Source organism: Rhinolophus ferrumequinum, chromosome 21 (genome assembly GCF_004115265.2).
Source record: "Rhinolophus ferrumequinum isolate MPI-CBG mRhiFer1 chromosome 21, mRhiFer1_v1.p, whole genome shotgun sequence".
Classification (NCBI taxonomy): domain Eukaryota; kingdom Metazoa; phylum Chordata; class Mammalia; order Chiroptera; family Rhinolophidae; genus Rhinolophus; species Rhinolophus ferrumequinum.
In genome coordinates, this window is record NC_046304.1 from 16,590,435 (window position 1) to 16,608,567 (window position 18,133).

The window sequence follows — 18,133 nt, forward strand, 5'->3', positions numbered from 1 at the left end:
ATCCCGGTAGAGAGAGATAGAGAAAGTTTCAAAGGGGAGCCTCTATGTTGGCAGTGGGGGTGGGGATGGGTCCCAAACTACCGCCTGGGATTTTCCCCACACCCCAAGGAGTCCTGGGGAACACAATGGAAAACTCTATTTCGTTTAGTTCTTCCACCTCATAGATGGGGAGTGACACATGCAGAGCGCTGACAGCAGGGCCAGGATGAGGACCTGTGTCCCCGGATACCCAGTCAGGGACTCTGGCCTCCAGGCAGGCTTCCCATGAGCAGAGCGTTTGAGGACTCTCTTCATCAGACCTTGAGGGTGGATCGGGCCGTACTTACAGAGTCTGCACCCAGAAGGAACAGCCAGGCCAGCCAGAACCAGTTACGTTGCACCATGTTCAGCGGCAGCTCCCAAAACCCGGGCTCCAAAGGCCCTGAGAGGCCAGCTGAGTAATGGAAGCTCCTGGAAACCCTCTGAGCCAAATCCACTCCTGCACTTGCCTCTATGTGGCCTGAAAAGACAGCTGCTTCACTGAACCTACCCTGGTGTCCCGATGAAGGAAAATTCACGAGAGCATCTGGTCTTGTCAGCCGCGCAGGGCCACGGGCACCAAACAGTGTCCAACTTGGGGGCAAAATCTCTGTGCAGCGATTGAGCTTTAATCTCATTTGTTACGTTAGCAGTAGGAAAATGTTCCAATGGGACAAGGGCTGACGTTACCCTATTCATCTAGAAGTTTCCAACTGTGCCACCAACAAAGCCTGGCTGCCCTTCTTCTGTGTGCTCCTGGCTCCCTCCACCCTCAGAATCCTGACTCATTCTCACCAGCTTCCAGCTTCCAGCTTCCCCTCACCCTGCACTGAGCAGTCTTTGTCATCTGACTGCCCTGCATTCAAATACGGGTTCTCTTGACCTCTCTGGGCCTCAGTTTCCTCTTCTGTAAAATGGGAACAACAGGAGTGTCTGCCTCATAGGTGGATGAGGATCCCTAAAGCTTGTAGCGGGTGATTTGCTCCACAAAAAGTGGCCACGATGGTGATTACACAGCAAAATGCTGCATCTCTCCTTGGCCGGCTCAGTGGCATTGAGGGCTCTGTTTGTTGTCAGCAAACAAAGGGGTGTGAGGAGGCGGGCAGCGAGGGAGGGTGCTGCTTCGAGTCCTTGAGGGGACTTCCTCCGAGCAGAAGCGTCCCTCTCCATGGCCTGCTGCATCCTACACTTGAGAACATTCTGTGACAGACAGTTCACTGGGGAGGCAGAAACAGAGACTGCCGACTTCGGGAGACCTTGAGGTGCAATGCCAGAGAGTGGGCATTTTCTCCTCTGGAAAAAACGGCAGCCCCCACCTTTGTGGGAGGAAATGGCTCTCATCTGCTGGACCTGGGGGAGCCCTTTGCTCCAGGACTACGGTACAGGTGGGGGCAGTGGGTCTGTCCAGGGGTGACTCACAGCAGCAGGACTCCGTCAGAGGGTGGTCCCCTTGGCCTGTGGGGGCTGCGTTTCCTTTGCCAGCCTGGACCTCATCACCTGCCCGTCGCTCCTCTGCCTAGGGATGGCAGCCCAAGGAAATGCAGGTAGACTGCTTCCGCTAGATCAGTGGTTCTCAGAGTTTGGTCTCCCAGCTGGGAACATCCACATTCACTGGGAGCTTAAAAATGTACATCCTCTGCCCCACCTCAGAATTCTGAGCCAGAAGCTCTGGGGTGGAGCCCAGTGACCTGTGTCTTAACAATGGGGGGAAGGCAGAGGCCACGTCTGTTCGGTCCACTACTGAACTTCAGACTCTATCACTGCTCTTGGCACCCGGCAGCTGCCCCATAAATACTGAATGGATTGAACACCATTATTCCCCAAAGGGAAGAGTGAGAACATTACCTCCGTGCAGCCACAGCACCCATGTCCTTACGTCATCTAACAACTCCTAAGATAGGCGTCACGTCTGAATTCTGGGGGAGGAATAACTAATAGCAGTGGTAGGAGCATTTTCAGGTTTTTGGTTTCCACAATAAACCTGTGAAGGAAGTGTTATCCCCATTTTACAGATGAGGGAACTGAGGCACAGAGCAGTACCATAACTTCAGGTACTAAGTAGTAAAGCTGGGATTTAAAACCAGGTGTCTCAAGTTCATGAGTTTCCCACCTGCCGCCTCTTGTAGGGACTACTTGGGTTATCTAGTATTTGGGACAAAACAAGTCATTTTTGTACTCCCCGGTTTTCACAGATGACACAGAACACCCTCCACTCCACCCACCCCCATCCTGAAAGGCTCAGTTCCAAAAGTTAGTTTATAAGTTGGTTGCTTGAGATTCAGCATTTTTGTAAAAACAAACAAACAAAAAAAAGATTTCTTGGTTCCCAGACCAGCCAGCCCACAAAGAGCTCTTGACTCCCATCAGCTCCCAGACCCCATGGGATAATCTGCATTCCCTCTCCCTCCTACAGCTGAGGGCTTCTGAGATTAACTCATGATGGCACTGCTTCAGAACCCCACGGACCCTGTGACAAATCTCTAGGAAATGCATTTAGGATTCACCTTGGGGGCTTATGGGATTGGGCCCCTCTCCTGGACTGGGTCTGACCCCGGCACAGGGTTCTGGTGGGAGCTGAATACGGGGGCTTGTGCCACATCAGGTCTGAGAGGTCCAAGGGGGCTTTGATCCCAGCACAGAGGTAGCTTAGAGCTGGGAGGCCACCACCCCCTTCTAGGCTGCATATTTGGATATAGGGACCTCTGGGGGTATATTTCCTCTGCCAGGCAGGTCCTTATGGCCTCCCTTCCTCACTCATCTGCCATGGCCTCAGAGCTCTCACTCCCACCCTAGGGACTTATCCTGAATTTGATATGTATTTTCTATTAAAAAATCTCATTGTTAGAAACGTGGTATAATATGTAGTTTAAAAAGGGCCACTGTCCTACAAAGTTTATAACCTAGGGCAGCAGTCCCCTGTACCCCCCTCAAGACCCTCTCTAGGCACCCTTAGAACTCTTCGCCACTTCTGCTGGTGTTTACCTTCATTTCAAAATCTCATGCTGATTTTATTTCTTGCTGTTTCAGTTTTATCTATTATATATCATGCCATATTATAAAATACCGTGGTATCACATACAATCTCCCCAATACACATATGCTTCTTCTTATCCTTTTGTATATACTTATGTATCTCCTCTGTCCAATCTGGGCTGGCTGGCCTCGGCCTCCACCCCAGCCACACAGCCAGTGCCGTCATCCTGGGGACTCTGTCCTTCTCCTTTGACAGATCTCCAGGATTCTGTGTCCCTGCTATTCTCTTTCCTGGTTTTCACCCTTGTTTGGTTGGAGCATATCCTCTAGTAGCTGCGTGAGAAAGACTGTATGGGAGGTATATTAAAAAAAAAAAAGGTCTGAAAATATCTTCATTCTACCGTCATTGAGGTTTGGCTGCATATAAACCTGGATTAGAAATCATTTCCTATCAGAATTCAGAAGATGCTGCTTCATTGTGTTCTGGCTTCAAAATCTGTTTTGAGAAATTCAATGCCATTTTAATCTCTGATCCTTGGTATGGGACCAGTTTTTTTTTTTTTCCTCTTTGGAAGGTTTTAGAATTTTTTTTTTCTTTAGGATTTTTATCCTGGTGTCCCTGAAGTTCCATAATAAGAAGCCTTGTTACAGTTCCTTTTTTATTTTGAAAGATTTCAGACATATAAAAATGATACAAATATATAATGAAACATAAATATTACAAACCTATCTGTCACAGAGATTAATAAAACATTACCAATAAAGTTGAAACCCCTCCTTAATTTCATGCCTCTTCTCAAGATGTATCTTGAAATCTGTTGTTTATCCTTCCTATGCGTTTCTTTATTCTTTCACTGCATAAAATATATGTTAATATATAACACTGTGCATGTTTTAAAATCTCTATATAGACAGCGTTCTCGTGTATTTATTGTTGCCATCTGTTTCTTTGCTCAGAGTTGTTTGTGAGAGTAACCTATGCTGAGTGTGGTCCCTCATTTTCATCACTGCATGACAGTTCCATTGTCTGACTATATCACGGTTATAAGTATCTATTCTCTTGTCCATGGTAGTTAGTCTGTTTCCAGTTTTTGCTAATAAACACGTCCGGCCGTGCACGTCTCCTGGAGCCCACGGAGAAGAATTTCTATAGGGAAATGGTTCTCGGTTCTGTGGGCACATTGGAGACATTTAGGGACCTTTACAAAACACTGACGTCAAGGCTGTGCCCCAAGTTGATTAAACCAGAATCTGTGGGGGTGAGTCCAGGAGGAGTGCTTGTAAAGCTCCCCAGGTGAGTCCAGTGAGCAGCCAGTGGTGACAACCTCTGCCCTAGACCAGTGCTACTCCAAGTGTGGTCCTCCCGCGGGCAGCACAGGCGTTACCTGGGAGCTTGTTAGATGTACACTCTCAGCTCCTGGCCCAGACCTAGTGAGTGTGAGAATCTGTTTTATTAAGACCTCAGGTGATGGGTGTTACACTGCGGCTCAGGCCACGTGCGTCTTCATGTACAGGTATTGCCACATGGCTACTCATGATGGCGGGTCATCGCATGGCGGTGGCTTTAGGGCACTGTGCTGGGTACTTGGTGGGTTCTTTCTCTATGGAAGCTTGTTTCCTTCAGTCCTAGCAAATATTCTTGTATTGTTTCGTCAACAATTTCCTCTATTTCCCATTTTTGGTGTGAAGCTCCTGTTAGTTGGACATTGGGCCTTATGCATGGATCCTAACTTTTGGTTGTTCAGTTTTCTAGACTTTTTCCTCCTCCTTTCACATCTTTGTGTTTTGTGTTTTTTTTTTTTTAATTTTATTGGGGAATATTAGGGCACAGTGTGTTTCTCCAGGGCCCATCAGCTCCAAGTCAAGTTGCTGTCCTTCAATCTAGTTGTGGGGGGCGCAACTCAGCTCCAAGTCCAGTTGCCGTTTTCAATCTTTAGTTGCAGGGGGCGCAGCTCACCATCCCATGTGGGAATTGAACCAGCAACCTTGTTAAAAGCTTGCGCTCTAACCAGCTGAGCCATCCGGCCGCCCTCACATCTTTGTTTTTGTGTTTTACTTTCTGAGAGATTTTCTCTCATCTTCCAGCCCTTCTAATGCATTTTTAAATTTCTGCTATTATATTTTAATTTTGAAGAGCTTTAACACTTCCTTTTAAAAAATAACATTTCTTTCCTGTTTCGTGGGTGACTATCGTTAGACGGTTGTGCTCTGACCCCTTTCTTGTGTGTGTTGGAGTCTCTGTATTTCAGTTGTTGGTTTTGGTCAACTCTTGGTGCCCTTGGCTATTCCCGCTATGAGTGCAATACACCAAAGCTAACAGGAAGCTTTGCACATGTGGCCAGGGTTTGTGGACCGGGGGCCTCACAGTGGTGACTGGGCAGAGACAGGGGAATTACCAACGTTAGGATCTGTCGATCTTTTTTCTTTGGCCAATTTCCCAGAGACATTCAATAATGTCCTGCTTTGGGGAGGAGGGTGAACGGAGAATAGGCCCAGCTGTTAGCAGGGGAAGAGGGCTGAGGGTCTCCCCATTAACCATTGCCTCACCCCAGCCTTTGGCTGGGCTTAGGGTCCTCAATCCAGAATTTTTCTAGTTCAACCCTGTCTTCTACCAGGGTCAGGGAAAGGCAGGGCAATCACAGGCCAACCAATACTATTTTCACACCCATCTTGAACGTCCCTCCAAGTTCTGAGCATTCTGCAGAGCAAATGGGCGTGTTCACCGTTGGCTTTCTCTCTTCTAGACATTTTGGGGAGTAGTGAAAGCTGGCACTACACAAGTTATAGTCTTCCATTTTTCAAAGTTTTCAGACCTCTATCTGCTGCCATCTCCTCTCCTATCTTTTTGTCTTTCTGGTTAATGCCATTTTCATTCCTTTATGTCATTTTAGCGAGGTTTTGGGGACAGAGGAAATACAAATGTATTCAGTTCACCATATTTAATCAGAAGCCCTTGTCCATTTCATAAACATTTTTTACATATGTACATGTTTGTATCACTCATTTGGATCATTTGTATGTACACTTAACTTTTTTTACATAGGTGGCCTTGCTTTTTCCATTCAATGTTAGATTTGTGAGCTCTTAACACACACAGACCCAGCTCATTCCTTTCACTGCAGCTTAGGAAGTGTTCCAGCAATCAGTGTATCACATTTTTTTCCATCCATTTCTCTACTGATCCATCTCAGAAACACAAGCGATTGTGGTCTTTTTATCAACACACTGGCTCAATGCAAATCCTAATCTTTATTTTTATTCTGAAGCATAACTTGTCGCAGGGAAGCAGGGAGCTTTTTTTTTACCGTCTGCCAGTAGCAAGGGCAAAAAAAGCTAATGGTGGGGGCCTGAGAGCCTGGAGAAAAGAAGGCCCTTTGAGGACAGGGGGGTGGGGACAGTGGGAGAGCAGGAAGGATGGGAGGATGCAGAGAAACACACACACACACACACACACACACACACACACACACACACGTTCTCTCTTCAGGGAAGGGTTTTCCAGAAGCATTTGCCCATGCTTTGAATTAAATATTTTTCATGCCAACAACGAACCTATTGAAGAGAAATGAATTAATGGCTTAGGGGAGCCTCGTGCCCCAGCTGGGGACTCGGCGGAAGGCTGATATTCAATGAGTGAATTTACAGTCTTCACCAGAACCCTTCTCAGCTCCACAAGCTGGGGAGAGGCTGAGCAAAACCCCGGGAGGCCAATGGAGGGGTTTCAAGAAACAACAAAGAGCCAGGTTTCAACAGCAGCTCCTGGGCCAGCCCTGAGTGAGGGGAGGGTGCTGCCCCCACTCCCGGGAGTTGCGGGCAGAGGGAGCCCACCTGCTCTGGGCTCCACCACCCTCTCTCGGGGCCAAGCTCGGCTTTGAAGACTAATGCTCCGGGTTGGATTTCTACTTCCATTAATACAAACATGGAGGACACTTGCCTGGTGCCCTCTGAAACTTCAGTGCACATGGGTGGGGGGCCCACAGGGTGGGTCTGAAGGCCCTTCCTGCCCAACCTCAGACAAGAGCCAACTTACACACGGGGTAACTGAGAGGGCAGTAGGGGAGGACAATAAATAAAGGTCACGGCTGAGTGGAATGGCTGGGGATGGCGATGAGGATGGCTCCCAAGGGAGAAGGGGTTCAGAAAGGCACTGGGTGAGGGGATGCAGCCCTCCCAACACTGGTTAGTTGAGTCAGAGGTCACATCTGTCAGGGTTGGATGTCAGGGCTCTGGCTCCAGCGCCTGCGTTCCCTCTCTCTCCCTCTAACTCTTCCACGGACAAGTCTGCTCCGCGCACCAGACGGGTCTCTGCTCAGGGCAGGCAGAGGGGATCCTCAGAGGCCACCTCAGCAGTGGGGACTCCCCCAGCTGTGCCCTTTGCCTTTGGGGGAGAGAAAAAAAGGTCATTATAGGGTGCCCAGAGGCAGGGTCCCTCCCTGGTGACAGTGTGACCTCTGGGAGTGAAATGGAGGCGATGGCAGGGAAGGCAGCTTCGTTTTCTGAAACTAACCAGGGGATGCCGGGGAGAGCTGGGGGCCGGCGCCCTGGGCCGGGGGTGCTCCCATTTGCTGCGTCATTGTAGGTAAGTCCTCTACTCACCATGCTTCAGAGTGTCCAGTGAAACCTGGGATAATCAACACAGCTGATCTTCGATGCCAGAAGGAAAACATGGACACGGGAATATAAAGCTTTCCTTTAGGCCAATCTTTTTAAAGTTGTTTCTTAAGCGCTGGAATCCTTTCTACGTACTGGCCACACTGCCTCCCCCTTCATTACTGGACATTTCCCAAGACCTAGTACTCAGGTGGGCAGTCTACAAGTGTGCTGCATCTTATTTTACCCTCCCTGCAATCCTGTGAGGGACGTGGTGGGGTCTACGGTTTAGCGACCATGGAACCGGGCGCAGCGAGATCAATTATTAGGTTGCGTCATACTGAATGGCCAACGTTCGATTATTTTTGACCTATGAAAATGCAATTTCGTATTGAGTGAAACGGTGTGCCTCAGTTCGCATGGCTATGGGTGGCAGGGCTGGGACTAAAACTCAGGGCTGTTTGATTCTAAACTGTCCCCTGCGGAGGATTTCAGGAGGCTAGAGGGAGGGGAGAGGGCCCCCCCCCAGACCTGCCCACTTGCTGTCTCTCTTTATGCCCTGCCCTGCAGCTTCTGAGGAACCCTTAGATGGGGGAGGAGGAGGAGGTGAGGTGGAGGAGAAAGGAAAGGAGGGAGGGTGGGGAGTGGGGAGCGGGCCAGAGCTCCCACGTGGATTTCTGGTGGGTGGCTGCCAGCGCACCCAGGCTCCTGCAACTAACGCACTGGGGATCAGCGGCTGTGCAGATCCACACATGCACCAGGCGCGCCGTGGATCCTATGGCCGTGGAGGCACCAATTCCAGCTGGGGCTTCTTTCTTGAAGGAGACCAGGGGCTGAACATCACTTGCACAACTTTCCCTGGTTTGACTGTGAAGAGGCCTCCATCCCCACTCCCACGCCCATTGTGGATCCCAAGCTGGCAAAGCACGGACAGTGGGCTTGCGGGGGCGATGGGAGCTTGAATTTTTGCCCTTGGTTTCCACACCCATCAAATGGGGCTAATAAGCCTCCTGCCTACTCCTCCGATAGAATAAAAGTTGACCTTGGCCATACAAAGGGCAAGCTGGGCTCTAATGCCACGAGCTCCAGTGGTCTCGAATTCTTCCTCTGATTTGGGCCTGGCCTAGGCTGGGCTGTTTCGGGTATAGATTCGGCTTCCTCAGCCACATGGTAGGATTCTGGAGGTGAAGGACTGCTGTCCACCATCCCCAGCCCAAGTACGTGAGGGACTTGGTGAGGACTGGATTGCCTGGCTCACTGTAGGTGCTCTTGAAACGGGAGTTCCTGGGGCTGTTATTGAGATGGGGAAATGCTTTGAAAGATTACGCATTTTATAAAGCTGAGGATGGTAACAAGCATTGTTACAATTACTGAGAAGGAATAGGGATGGTTTCCATTATTATTTTGGGTTCCCCTCTGTTCATTGCAGGCAGGGGTGGGGTCTGGCTCACCTCTGTTCCTTCACTGCCTGCACAGCACTCAGTTAACATAGAGAATTGAAAGCTTCATCTATCACTTTCCAGTGTGGGAGGGTTGAGTGAGAGAGGAGAAGGGCCCTGGGAGAGGGGGAGCAGAAGAGGGAGAGGAGCTCAAGGGGTAGGAAGCAGCCGCTGGGTACTCACTGGGGCCCTTTGGGTCCGGCCAGGGTGGGGTACCTCTCTGTGGGTCTGTAGGGCCTGTCCCGACCTCACTGGCCAGGCTGCTCTGGCTCCCCGAGAGGTGGCTGGGTGGGCGAGTGAGTGCCATCTTGGGGGACTCCACACTGCCACCTGCAAGAGACCATGTGTCGGCCTGAATGATTCAATGCTGGGCCCTTAGGACCTTAAACTGAGACAGGGATGATCTCAGCCTGCCAAGGAGCTGATGTAAAGCCTTCTCATTTGGATTTGTGATGGGTGTCCCTGGGACTGTCTGCTCAGAGCCCCTTATCCTGGGAATCGCCACTTCCTGTCCCCAAATGGCTGTCATGTTCTAGCATGACCCTACCCTCTGGCCACTGCGGATTGGTCCACGATATGTAAAGGCCACCAAGTGGGCCTTCAGGTCCTTTCACTAAGGAACAAGTAAAGTTACCAACATAAAAATCGGCAGTGAGGAGGAATTTTTCTTGCCTTCACAGAATGAGGGTGCGTGTCGGGGAAGGGTATATATTCTGGTAAACTCAATGGGATTATTCATTGCTGCCTTTCCTAACTAAAGGATCCTCACTCAAATATGGCTGTGAGTCCTTGCCTGGCCAAGAGGGCAGACGTGGGGCCTGCACTACATCTTTTCCTATCCTCTAGACCCACGTGGTCATAGCTGAGAGTTGGCGTGAAGGGAAGATTCAAGAGCTATGGTGATAAGGGAAAGGAGGGGAGTGTAGAACCTGCCCTGGAAACCAAGGCTGGCAGGTAAGTTTCCTTTACACTTTCTTAAGACAACCTCTTTAACCTGAGGGGCCTAAGAGCTCATGTAGTCCAGGGACAGTTTTCATCTCTTACGTCATCTTCACCTATTGATATTGACCACCTGGAAAACTGCACTGATGAACATTCATTCCGAGGCTGCATCAGGCTCTGTGGGAAAGCATATCATGATCAACTAGTAATGTCTGCCACGGACACAGGAGTGGGCGTGGAAGTACGTGTGCCAGGCATGTGCCATTTCTGATCTGGCCCAAACTGCCATCCCCTGCAGGAATTCCTTTCCTATCAGCTCTGGCAGGAGATTGCCCAGCCTTGGTCCCAGGACAGCACCCTGAGGCATTTCATTCCAGTTTGGGGCAGTTATTATAAAGCTTTCTATGTACTGAAATCAGCCTCCCTAAAACGTCTTTCAAATATCCCAGTGCTAACCTCTGGAGTAACTCTGAAAGAAGCTGGTCCTTTCAGCTAGGAAGGCCCTTCGTGTGTTTAAAGGAGAGGAACATGTGCCGGTGCCTTCTCTGCACCAGCCTCAGGGCCCCAGTTAACTCTTTCAAACGATAGAGTCACAGAGCTGAGCTTAGAGATGTTATTCAGAAGGAGCTTTGGAGAACATCTGTTTCACCCCATTTGTGCTACATAGAAGGAAACCGAGGCCCAAGAGGTCACAGTATGTATTTGGGGTCCCACTGCAGTTTCATGGCAGAGCTGAGCTAGTCCAGAGAACTTTGTACCTGACTTTCCCAGTCTCATCATTCACGAAGCAAAAATCTCATCCGGGTGCTCATAGTGAGCTGAGGAAGAAGCCCAGGTGTGCAGGCTGAGGGCCAGGGAGGCTGCTGGACCTACCCTCCTCCCCGCCTGCGTATACACCATAGCCTCCTTTCCGCCTGCTCTTCAGCGGTGCTAAGACTTTAGCTTATAGTCATCCCAGCCCCAGGCCCACTTCTCCTCCCTGATCTAGAACAACTCCGCAGACACTGGCTGGGTAGTGGCAGCCCAAGGAAGCAGCAAAGCCACCTGCACCGGGCTCTGGAAAGCAGCTGTGTGCTTCTCATGCTTACCTGATTCCCCCCAGATTTTGTCGCCTTTCAGGTCTCTGACCCCAGTGGGTGGGAGTCTATCCTCCAGGCTGCAGGAGCTGAGATCCGAGTCGCTGTCGCTATCGCTGGAAACCACTGGAAAGAACAGACACCACCACAGGAGGTCACTCCTATCAGCCACCAGCAGTAGGCGTTTGGACAGAGAGGGCCAGGGCCGGCTTCCCCTCTTGCCAAGCCAAAGGGGCATAGAACCTCAGCTGGCCCTGTGTCTGGGGCATGGGAACAATGGCCTCGGGGTGGGGACAGCAGGGTACTTCTCTCTGCCAGAAAGGGAGTCCCAGTGTGAGGAGGCTGGGACTCGGGCCCAGGGTGACCAGCACCAGTAGGGAGGGCTCACTCCTAGGCCAGTCATCTCCACATGTCACCCCCAACCTGTGACAGATTGGCCTCTCGTTGTGGTGAGAGTCCACTATCTCCATTGCTGCAGGTGCAAACGCTCTGAGGCTTGTACCTGGCCACATGCAAAGGCACAGGTAATGCTCTGTAGTCATGGCAATTCCGGTCCTCACTGACCCTTATGGAACGCTCCAGGCAAACGTGCTAACTCACTGATGCTTCAGAACACTGTCAGATAGGAAACAGCATCGTCCCCATTTTACAGGCGAGGAAACTGAGGCGCTTGTCCAAGGTAGCAAGTGGAGGAGCCAGGATTCTAACCGTGGCAGAAGCCAGAATGCTAATCCACAGCCTGTGTTCCTAACCACTCCAATTCCACTGGAAGAACTGAACTGGGATCCAGCAGGCTTGGGCTATTATCCCAGCTCATCCAGTAGCTCACAGTGGGGTCTGGTGGATACAGAAGGGAGCCGGGCTGATGAGGTGGGAATCCCAGGAGACAGGAGAGGAGAGCAAGCCCTCACAGTAAACACCCACGATGATAGAAATCCTTTTTTCTGGACTAAATGGAACCATATTTGGCTGGTTCATCACCAGTGGGTGTCATAATACAGGATATATTCACATGTTGAACATTCTATTTTAATTTTAAGCACAGAAATGTACATCCATTCCCCAATCTTTTCATGTAGGGCTTGGGTGTTTCTTTGAGATTGGGCCCACACGGTCTTTCCTGCCTAAACTGCATCCTGTTGTGCTGTCTGTGATTCACAGGTTCAGAGTCTTTACACTGGAGCAGAGTTTAAAGCCATGGGCAAAGCGAGATGAGGGCAGAACTCTCTATTTTTCCACTTTTTTCTCTCATTTTTTTTTTTTTTTACAGTTGTTCTGCCCATACCTAATTCAATAGCTTTTTAAAGCAAATGGCTTCTATCAAGACTTTTAATGAGACAACTCTGTGTCTTTTCTGACTCTTTTCATCAATTTACATCACATTTAGTTACGTGATATAATTATAATAACAAGTGCAACTGCACAGAAAGGTTTCGAGTGACAGGGAAGCAGCTCTCAATAGCAACCAGCTCTCACAGGTGACTAAGTCAGAGGATGGGATAAGCGTCAGTGCGTTTTGTCCAGGGAATGCAAAATGCTGACCCGGAGGGAGGTTAGAAGGCGTTGAACACTTTCTGCCAGGTGCTGTGCTAGGCAGCTAGTAAGTATTCTCTTATTCAATCTGTCGAACAATGCTATGCCATAGGGACCCATCTGGTGGGAGATGAGATAGGAAAGAAAATCGATCTGTATATGCCAAGGGTGTTAAGAGGTTTCGTATGATCCACTAGGCCCCCTCTGGAGCAGCATGCAGAGGAGAACCCGGAGATTGCATTAACGCCCGGCAGGAAGAACAGCCTGCTCAGTTAGGGGAAATCCACTGTGGGCATCGGAGGGGAAATGGCAGGACCTCTGCCATGTAGTTTCCACCCGAATCTAGAACCTTCTGGAAAGCCTTCATGTCTTCAGCCAGTGTCACCTTTCGGCTAAGGGAGTCAACAAGTCACAGATCAAGCAACCAGAACTGGTCGCTATTTCAGTTCGAAGATATTCTCAACCCTGTACTTCCATAGCAGAGTGGCTGGCACACAGTAGGTGCTTCATGAAGCTCTGATGACTAACTGGCTCTTCCCTCTCCCTTATCCCCATGTCCTGCCAGTTTCACCTCCTAAGTGGTTCCTGAATCAATGCTGAGCTCAAGGCCTCATTATCTCCAGCGTGGATTCCTATGACAGCCTCCCACTTGGCCCCACCTGCAGGCACCGCCCCCCCGCCCCACTGCTGCCCTGCACCGGGGACACTCCAGCTAACACATGAGTCCCAGTTACCTGTCTTCAAAGGCTCCCCGTAACCTACAGGATCAAACCCTTTGTATACTTGTCCTACCTCATCTCACACTACCTGCTCTCCTATTCCAGGCTCCTCTCGTCCCACCGGCTTGGAGCTGCTGCCAAACTAGCAGTCAGCACCTCCTGCAATGACTCACTTCCCTCTGCCCAGAATGCCCTACCCATCGCTGTTCTCCTTGCTCAGGCAAACACCATCTCCTCCAGGAAGCCCTCCCCATTGCCTGTGCTCAGCTGGCTGAATGCCCTGTCCATTCTGCTATGACTGCACCACTTTGTGCTTCCTGGTCTATGTGTGTTTCCTCCAGCAGGACACAAAGCTCCTTGAGGGAAGGGGCCAAACTGCAGCTGGAATGAGGCTGGTGTGCTTCTCCTTCTGCAGGGCCTGACCCCTGTGGGTGGGGCAAGAGTGATGTAATGCGATTGTTCCCAAGCTTTTCCTTCTCTGTCTGCTCAAGGATTCTGCCTTTTCTGTTCTGTTTCCTTCCTTCTCCTGCCCTCAGGAAGAGTCCTGCTTTGGCTTCTTGGGCTTTTGTGATGTAGAATCAAAAGGAGACTGAGATGAAGACAGGTGGTGGTCCATATGCCCCCTTCATAGTATTTCAGAAATGCAAGTAAAGATCTGACTACTTTGCAATTGTTTTTCAGGTCCCCGACTGGATTTCTTTGGTCATGATTCCACTGAGACGGGACCTCATTGGCGTCAGTTTTATAAGCATTTACGTATTTTTTGACTCACTGACTAAACATCAACCCCGTGGGTCCCCAGACAGAGGGAGTGGGAGGTGGGCAGAAGGAAGCAAGCAGCTCCCCATGTCTCCCTTGGGCAGCTAAAAAGGAATCAGGGAGGATTCTGCCCCCCTGGCCACCCCCAGCAGTGGGGGCAGGTGTGTGTGTGTGTGTGTGTGTGTGTGTGTGTGTGTGTCCAGCAGCCTGTTAAGCAGTGGGAATCCCAGTGGAGAGTGGTGACTGATCTGTACACTGGTTTGCCCATCTCTTTGGCAGAGATGATTACGATAATCTATGCACCCTTCCTGACTTGGAATGTTCTATCTCCCCCATACTTGATATGCAAGATCTTTGTGATTCTGGGGCTGGGGGGACAGCAGGGGGGACATGGGGCTCTATGGTTAACATAATGCCTGGATCCTTTGGTGCTAATAGGCAGGTGCCACAGGGCACACAATACCAAGAACTCAAAAGGAGACAATGAGAAAGGATGTCCCAGGCCATTTCTTCACCCTCGTCCTCTTCTTGTCATCTGTCATACCTGGTCACCGCATTAGGTTGGGAATGGGCGTGGGCTGAAAGTGAAAGGAGATTGTGCTGTGCTACACTGGGACAGTGCTTTCCGGTGTGAGAGGTATGTCTTGTCCACAACACCAACCCTGGAAGCGGGCTCAGGTGCCACGTTGTTTAGATCCTATGTGGTACTTACGTTGTGCAAGGTTTAGAATAAAAACAAAAACTTCCCAGTTGTGGTCAATTGGCTTGTTCTTTGCCTCCTTTTATGGACCCCAAAGGGCTATAGCTGTGAAAGGGGAGAGTAGCCCCGGATGACAATGAGCTCCCAAAAGCATCAGAGAGCAGAGAACCAGCCAGCTGACAAGACCCATTCCTTTTGCATGCGTCCCCCTCGGCTCAAGCATCTTTGCTCATCGTGTCTGGGATTCTGAGCTAGGGCCAGGCCCTCAGCTTAGAGGGCTTTGTGCGGGCAAACCCATTTCCATTTCTAATCTGCTCTAAGAAACCCCACTCAAAAGAAACAACCAAAGGAAGTCAGCCGCACACCAAGAAAACACTGCTGAGCATGTCCCTGGATACAGCGCGACGCAAACGTTGTTTACCCAGATATTCCTCCCGCAGCAAAGGAAGAAGTTTATCTTCTTCCTCCCTCTCCAAATGTACAAGCCAAACCTTGGCTAATTTGCCATTCGATTGCCGTCGCTACCTTTCTCCCTGCACAGCAGCTGTGATCGTAAATCTTCCAGGTCTATTAACAAAGCTTTTAGGCTCATAAATCTTTTGGTCCTTGCTCTTCCATCCTCAAAAAAAACCACTCTGTGTATCTGAAGGCTGATTCCTACCTCCCTCTCGTTCCCCAACGGTTGAGGCTAGGATGGCTCGGTGATGAGTGCTTGTATTCTGCCCACGCCTAATTTTTCAGATTGAAGACGGGAAAACACCAGGGGAAGACTGGTCTCAAGAGCCTCCCCAAGAAGGCGGCATCACCAAATGAATTCACCTGAGCTTTGCCATGATGCAGGGAGGACGCAGAGCCTCCCCCTCCAGTGGCCTGAGCCCATGGACCACTTGCTTGAGGACCTGGCATCCCTGAGATTTTGCCATCCGGCCCCAGAAGGGCTGCCTGACTCTGTTCAGCTTTCATCCTCAGCAGTGGACAGCCCCAGTGCCAGCCATGCCCACTCCTCTGGGGATAGGCCAACTTTTTTTTTTTCTTCCCCTGGCTCACTCTTGGATGGATTTGCAATTTGACTGTCACCATGGAAACTCAGATTTTTGGCACATGAAGGTGGGGGGAAGTCATCCCTTTTGGAAAGTCTTTCCTGACTGCCTGAAAGGACAGGTGTGGCAGTTGCTGTCCTGTGGAGACACCTTGCCTGGGACGGCACCAGGGACTGGCCTGATGCTGGCCACTTGACCCCACAGTCCTGCACTGGGATTTGGGGGATCTGCTTCGTGGCTCTGCTGTCACTACCTCTCTGTGGCTCTAGGCGTCTCAGGGTTTTATCACACACAAAAAGAGGCCAACCTGGACAGCTACGCTGGGTCTGAATTCCAGGATTCAACTTCAGGTCAGCTTTGTTCCGTCAGTGGAGAGACCCCAATGCCCCTCTCTGGTTGAAAGGTGGGGAGATGCGACTTCTGGGCCACACAACGTCTGCCTGCCTGGCACAGGACAGCCAGCAGTCTGTGAACTTGGGAGGCACTTGCAAGCTGCTGCTGCTCTGCTTGGAGGCTCCCAAAGCCCCCAGAAATTATGGGAATTAGAGAGGAAGCGAGATATTTTCAGCAAACATTCTGCCAAAGCAAAGCAGATGGTGGAAAATTTTGCATACTAAAAACAATTTTTTTTTAAATGTAAAGGAAAGAGGATAAGGCTCTGGGGAATGCATAGACATCCCCAATTAGCCTTACCCAGCCCACCAACCTGGCTCGGCTGCGGAGGAGAGTCACAGAGCTGTCCCCATTGCTGTCCCCATTGGGACAAGTGAGGGCGGGGCGGGCCTGCAGACTGGAATCCTACTGGGATGCCTTGCTAGTCTGGGGCTCCATTTGGTGGCAACAAAAGGGAAATGTGGGGTGGGGAAGAGGCACTGGCTCTGAGGCAGACAGCCTCAGGTTGTGTCCTGGCCCTGCTACTTTCCAGCTCTGTGACTCTGGGCCAGTTTCTTGACCTCTCTGTGCTCAGCAGGTCCACCCACGAAATGGGGGATGATGGGTGCTTTTCTGGGTTGTTGTGAGCATTAAAAGAGGTAACACAGGCAGTATCTGGAACGTGGTAGGTGCTTGGTAAACGGGAGCTGTTTTATTTGAGGGGGCGTCCTGAACTCATAGCCCACACTTCTGGCACAGGGCTGACCTCTGGGGTCACGGTGTTCGGTGCTCGGGCCAATCTCACAGGGGTGGACTCACCTTTCCCAAGGGAGCTTAGATTCCCAAATTGTGCTTTATAGGATGTTGAGGGCACTAGATGCTTTCAGAGGCCGTTTGAAGGCCAAGCTGGGATCTGAACCCAGGCCTGTCCTCCCAGGCTTTCCTCCTCACCTGGTATGCAGGGGACCCGTGGTCTCGGCTCACCCTAACAGCTCTGCTCCCTCAGAAGTCCTCTCGTCCACGCATACCAGTTCTTTCTGTGTCTCCCCTCCATACCCTTTCTGGGGTTCTCTCTGGGCCCTTTTTCCTTTCAGAGGCAGGGGCCTCAGTGTGGGACAGAAAGATTTCTGTTCATTCCCAGTATCTAGGGTTGACTTATGGCTCTGCCCTGGATGCTCCTTCATCTCTCAGAACCTCAATCTTCTCATGTGTAAAATGGGGACATTAGTAACTACCAATCAAGTAAGATCCGGCAGGACAAAAGGCATTGCAAGTTTATAAAGCTATGCAGCCTTTAAGTATTTTTAAAAATTCGAATCCAATTCCTCTTCCAGGAACCCGTCTGAATTGTGCCTCTGCTGAAAAGTCTCTCCCGCCCCGGGAAGGACAGGAGACAGGTCCTCATGCACTCTCCCCACGACTGCCCGGGCAGCTGGCGCCTCTCAGACACCTCTGGCATTGCATTTCTTTTCCTACAATTGCCTTCACTTCCCCAACTGTTTCCAGAACTACCTGAGGGCAGGGCCCCGTCTTAACCCGCATCTGGCTCCTTCCCTCAGCCCCCAACTGGGCCTTGGGCCAAGCCGCCACTCAGTACATACTTGTTGACTGCTTTCTGAAACACTGTCCCCAGGAGAGGACACAGCGCTGTGCAAAGACAGGAGGCCTGGACGGTGGTCAGCCCGCTCCAGAAGCGTGGGGCTTTCCACCAAGCAGGCGCCTCCTCACGACCTCCCCCTGAAGGACACTCGAGTGGGAGGAGCCAGGCTGCCAGTGGCCTCAGCCTGAGCCAGGGACAGATTCATGGGGGGAGGGGTTGTCAGAGGCTGGTTGCCATGGACACAGGATGAGTGGGCCCTGGTGTGGGGAGCACTGTTCACACAGAGCCTGCTCTTCTTCCAAACCCAAGCTGAGGCGCGGCCAGAGGAACAGGTTCTTCCTTTGTTTTGGAAACTCTCTTCTGGGCCCTGGG

At 50.7% G+C, this 18,133-nt stretch overlaps 1 protein-coding gene across 14 annotated transcripts in view; it reads right to left on the minus strand.

Annotated features, from left to right (window-relative positions):
- Positions 1-4,940: 4,940 nt before the first annotated feature.
- RPH3AL (rabphilin 3A like (without C2 domains)) overlaps positions 4,941-18,133 on the minus strand; it is a 157,038-nt gene continuing 143,845 nt past the window's right edge. For 10 of the 14 annotated variants that reach the window (XM_033090070.1, XM_033090068.1, XM_033090076.1 and 7 more), the window contains 3 exons: positions 11,051-11,164; positions 9,204-9,350; positions 4,941-7,369 (listed from right to left, as the gene is read on the minus strand). In XM_033090070.1, the coding sequence (XP_032945961.1) occupies positions 7,335-7,369; positions 9,204-9,350; positions 11,051-11,164 (296 nt within the window). In that variant the 3' untranslated portion in view covers positions 4,941-7,334. The other 4 variants (XR_004421291.1, XM_033090078.1, XM_033090077.1 and 1 more) reach the window with 4 other exon arrangements.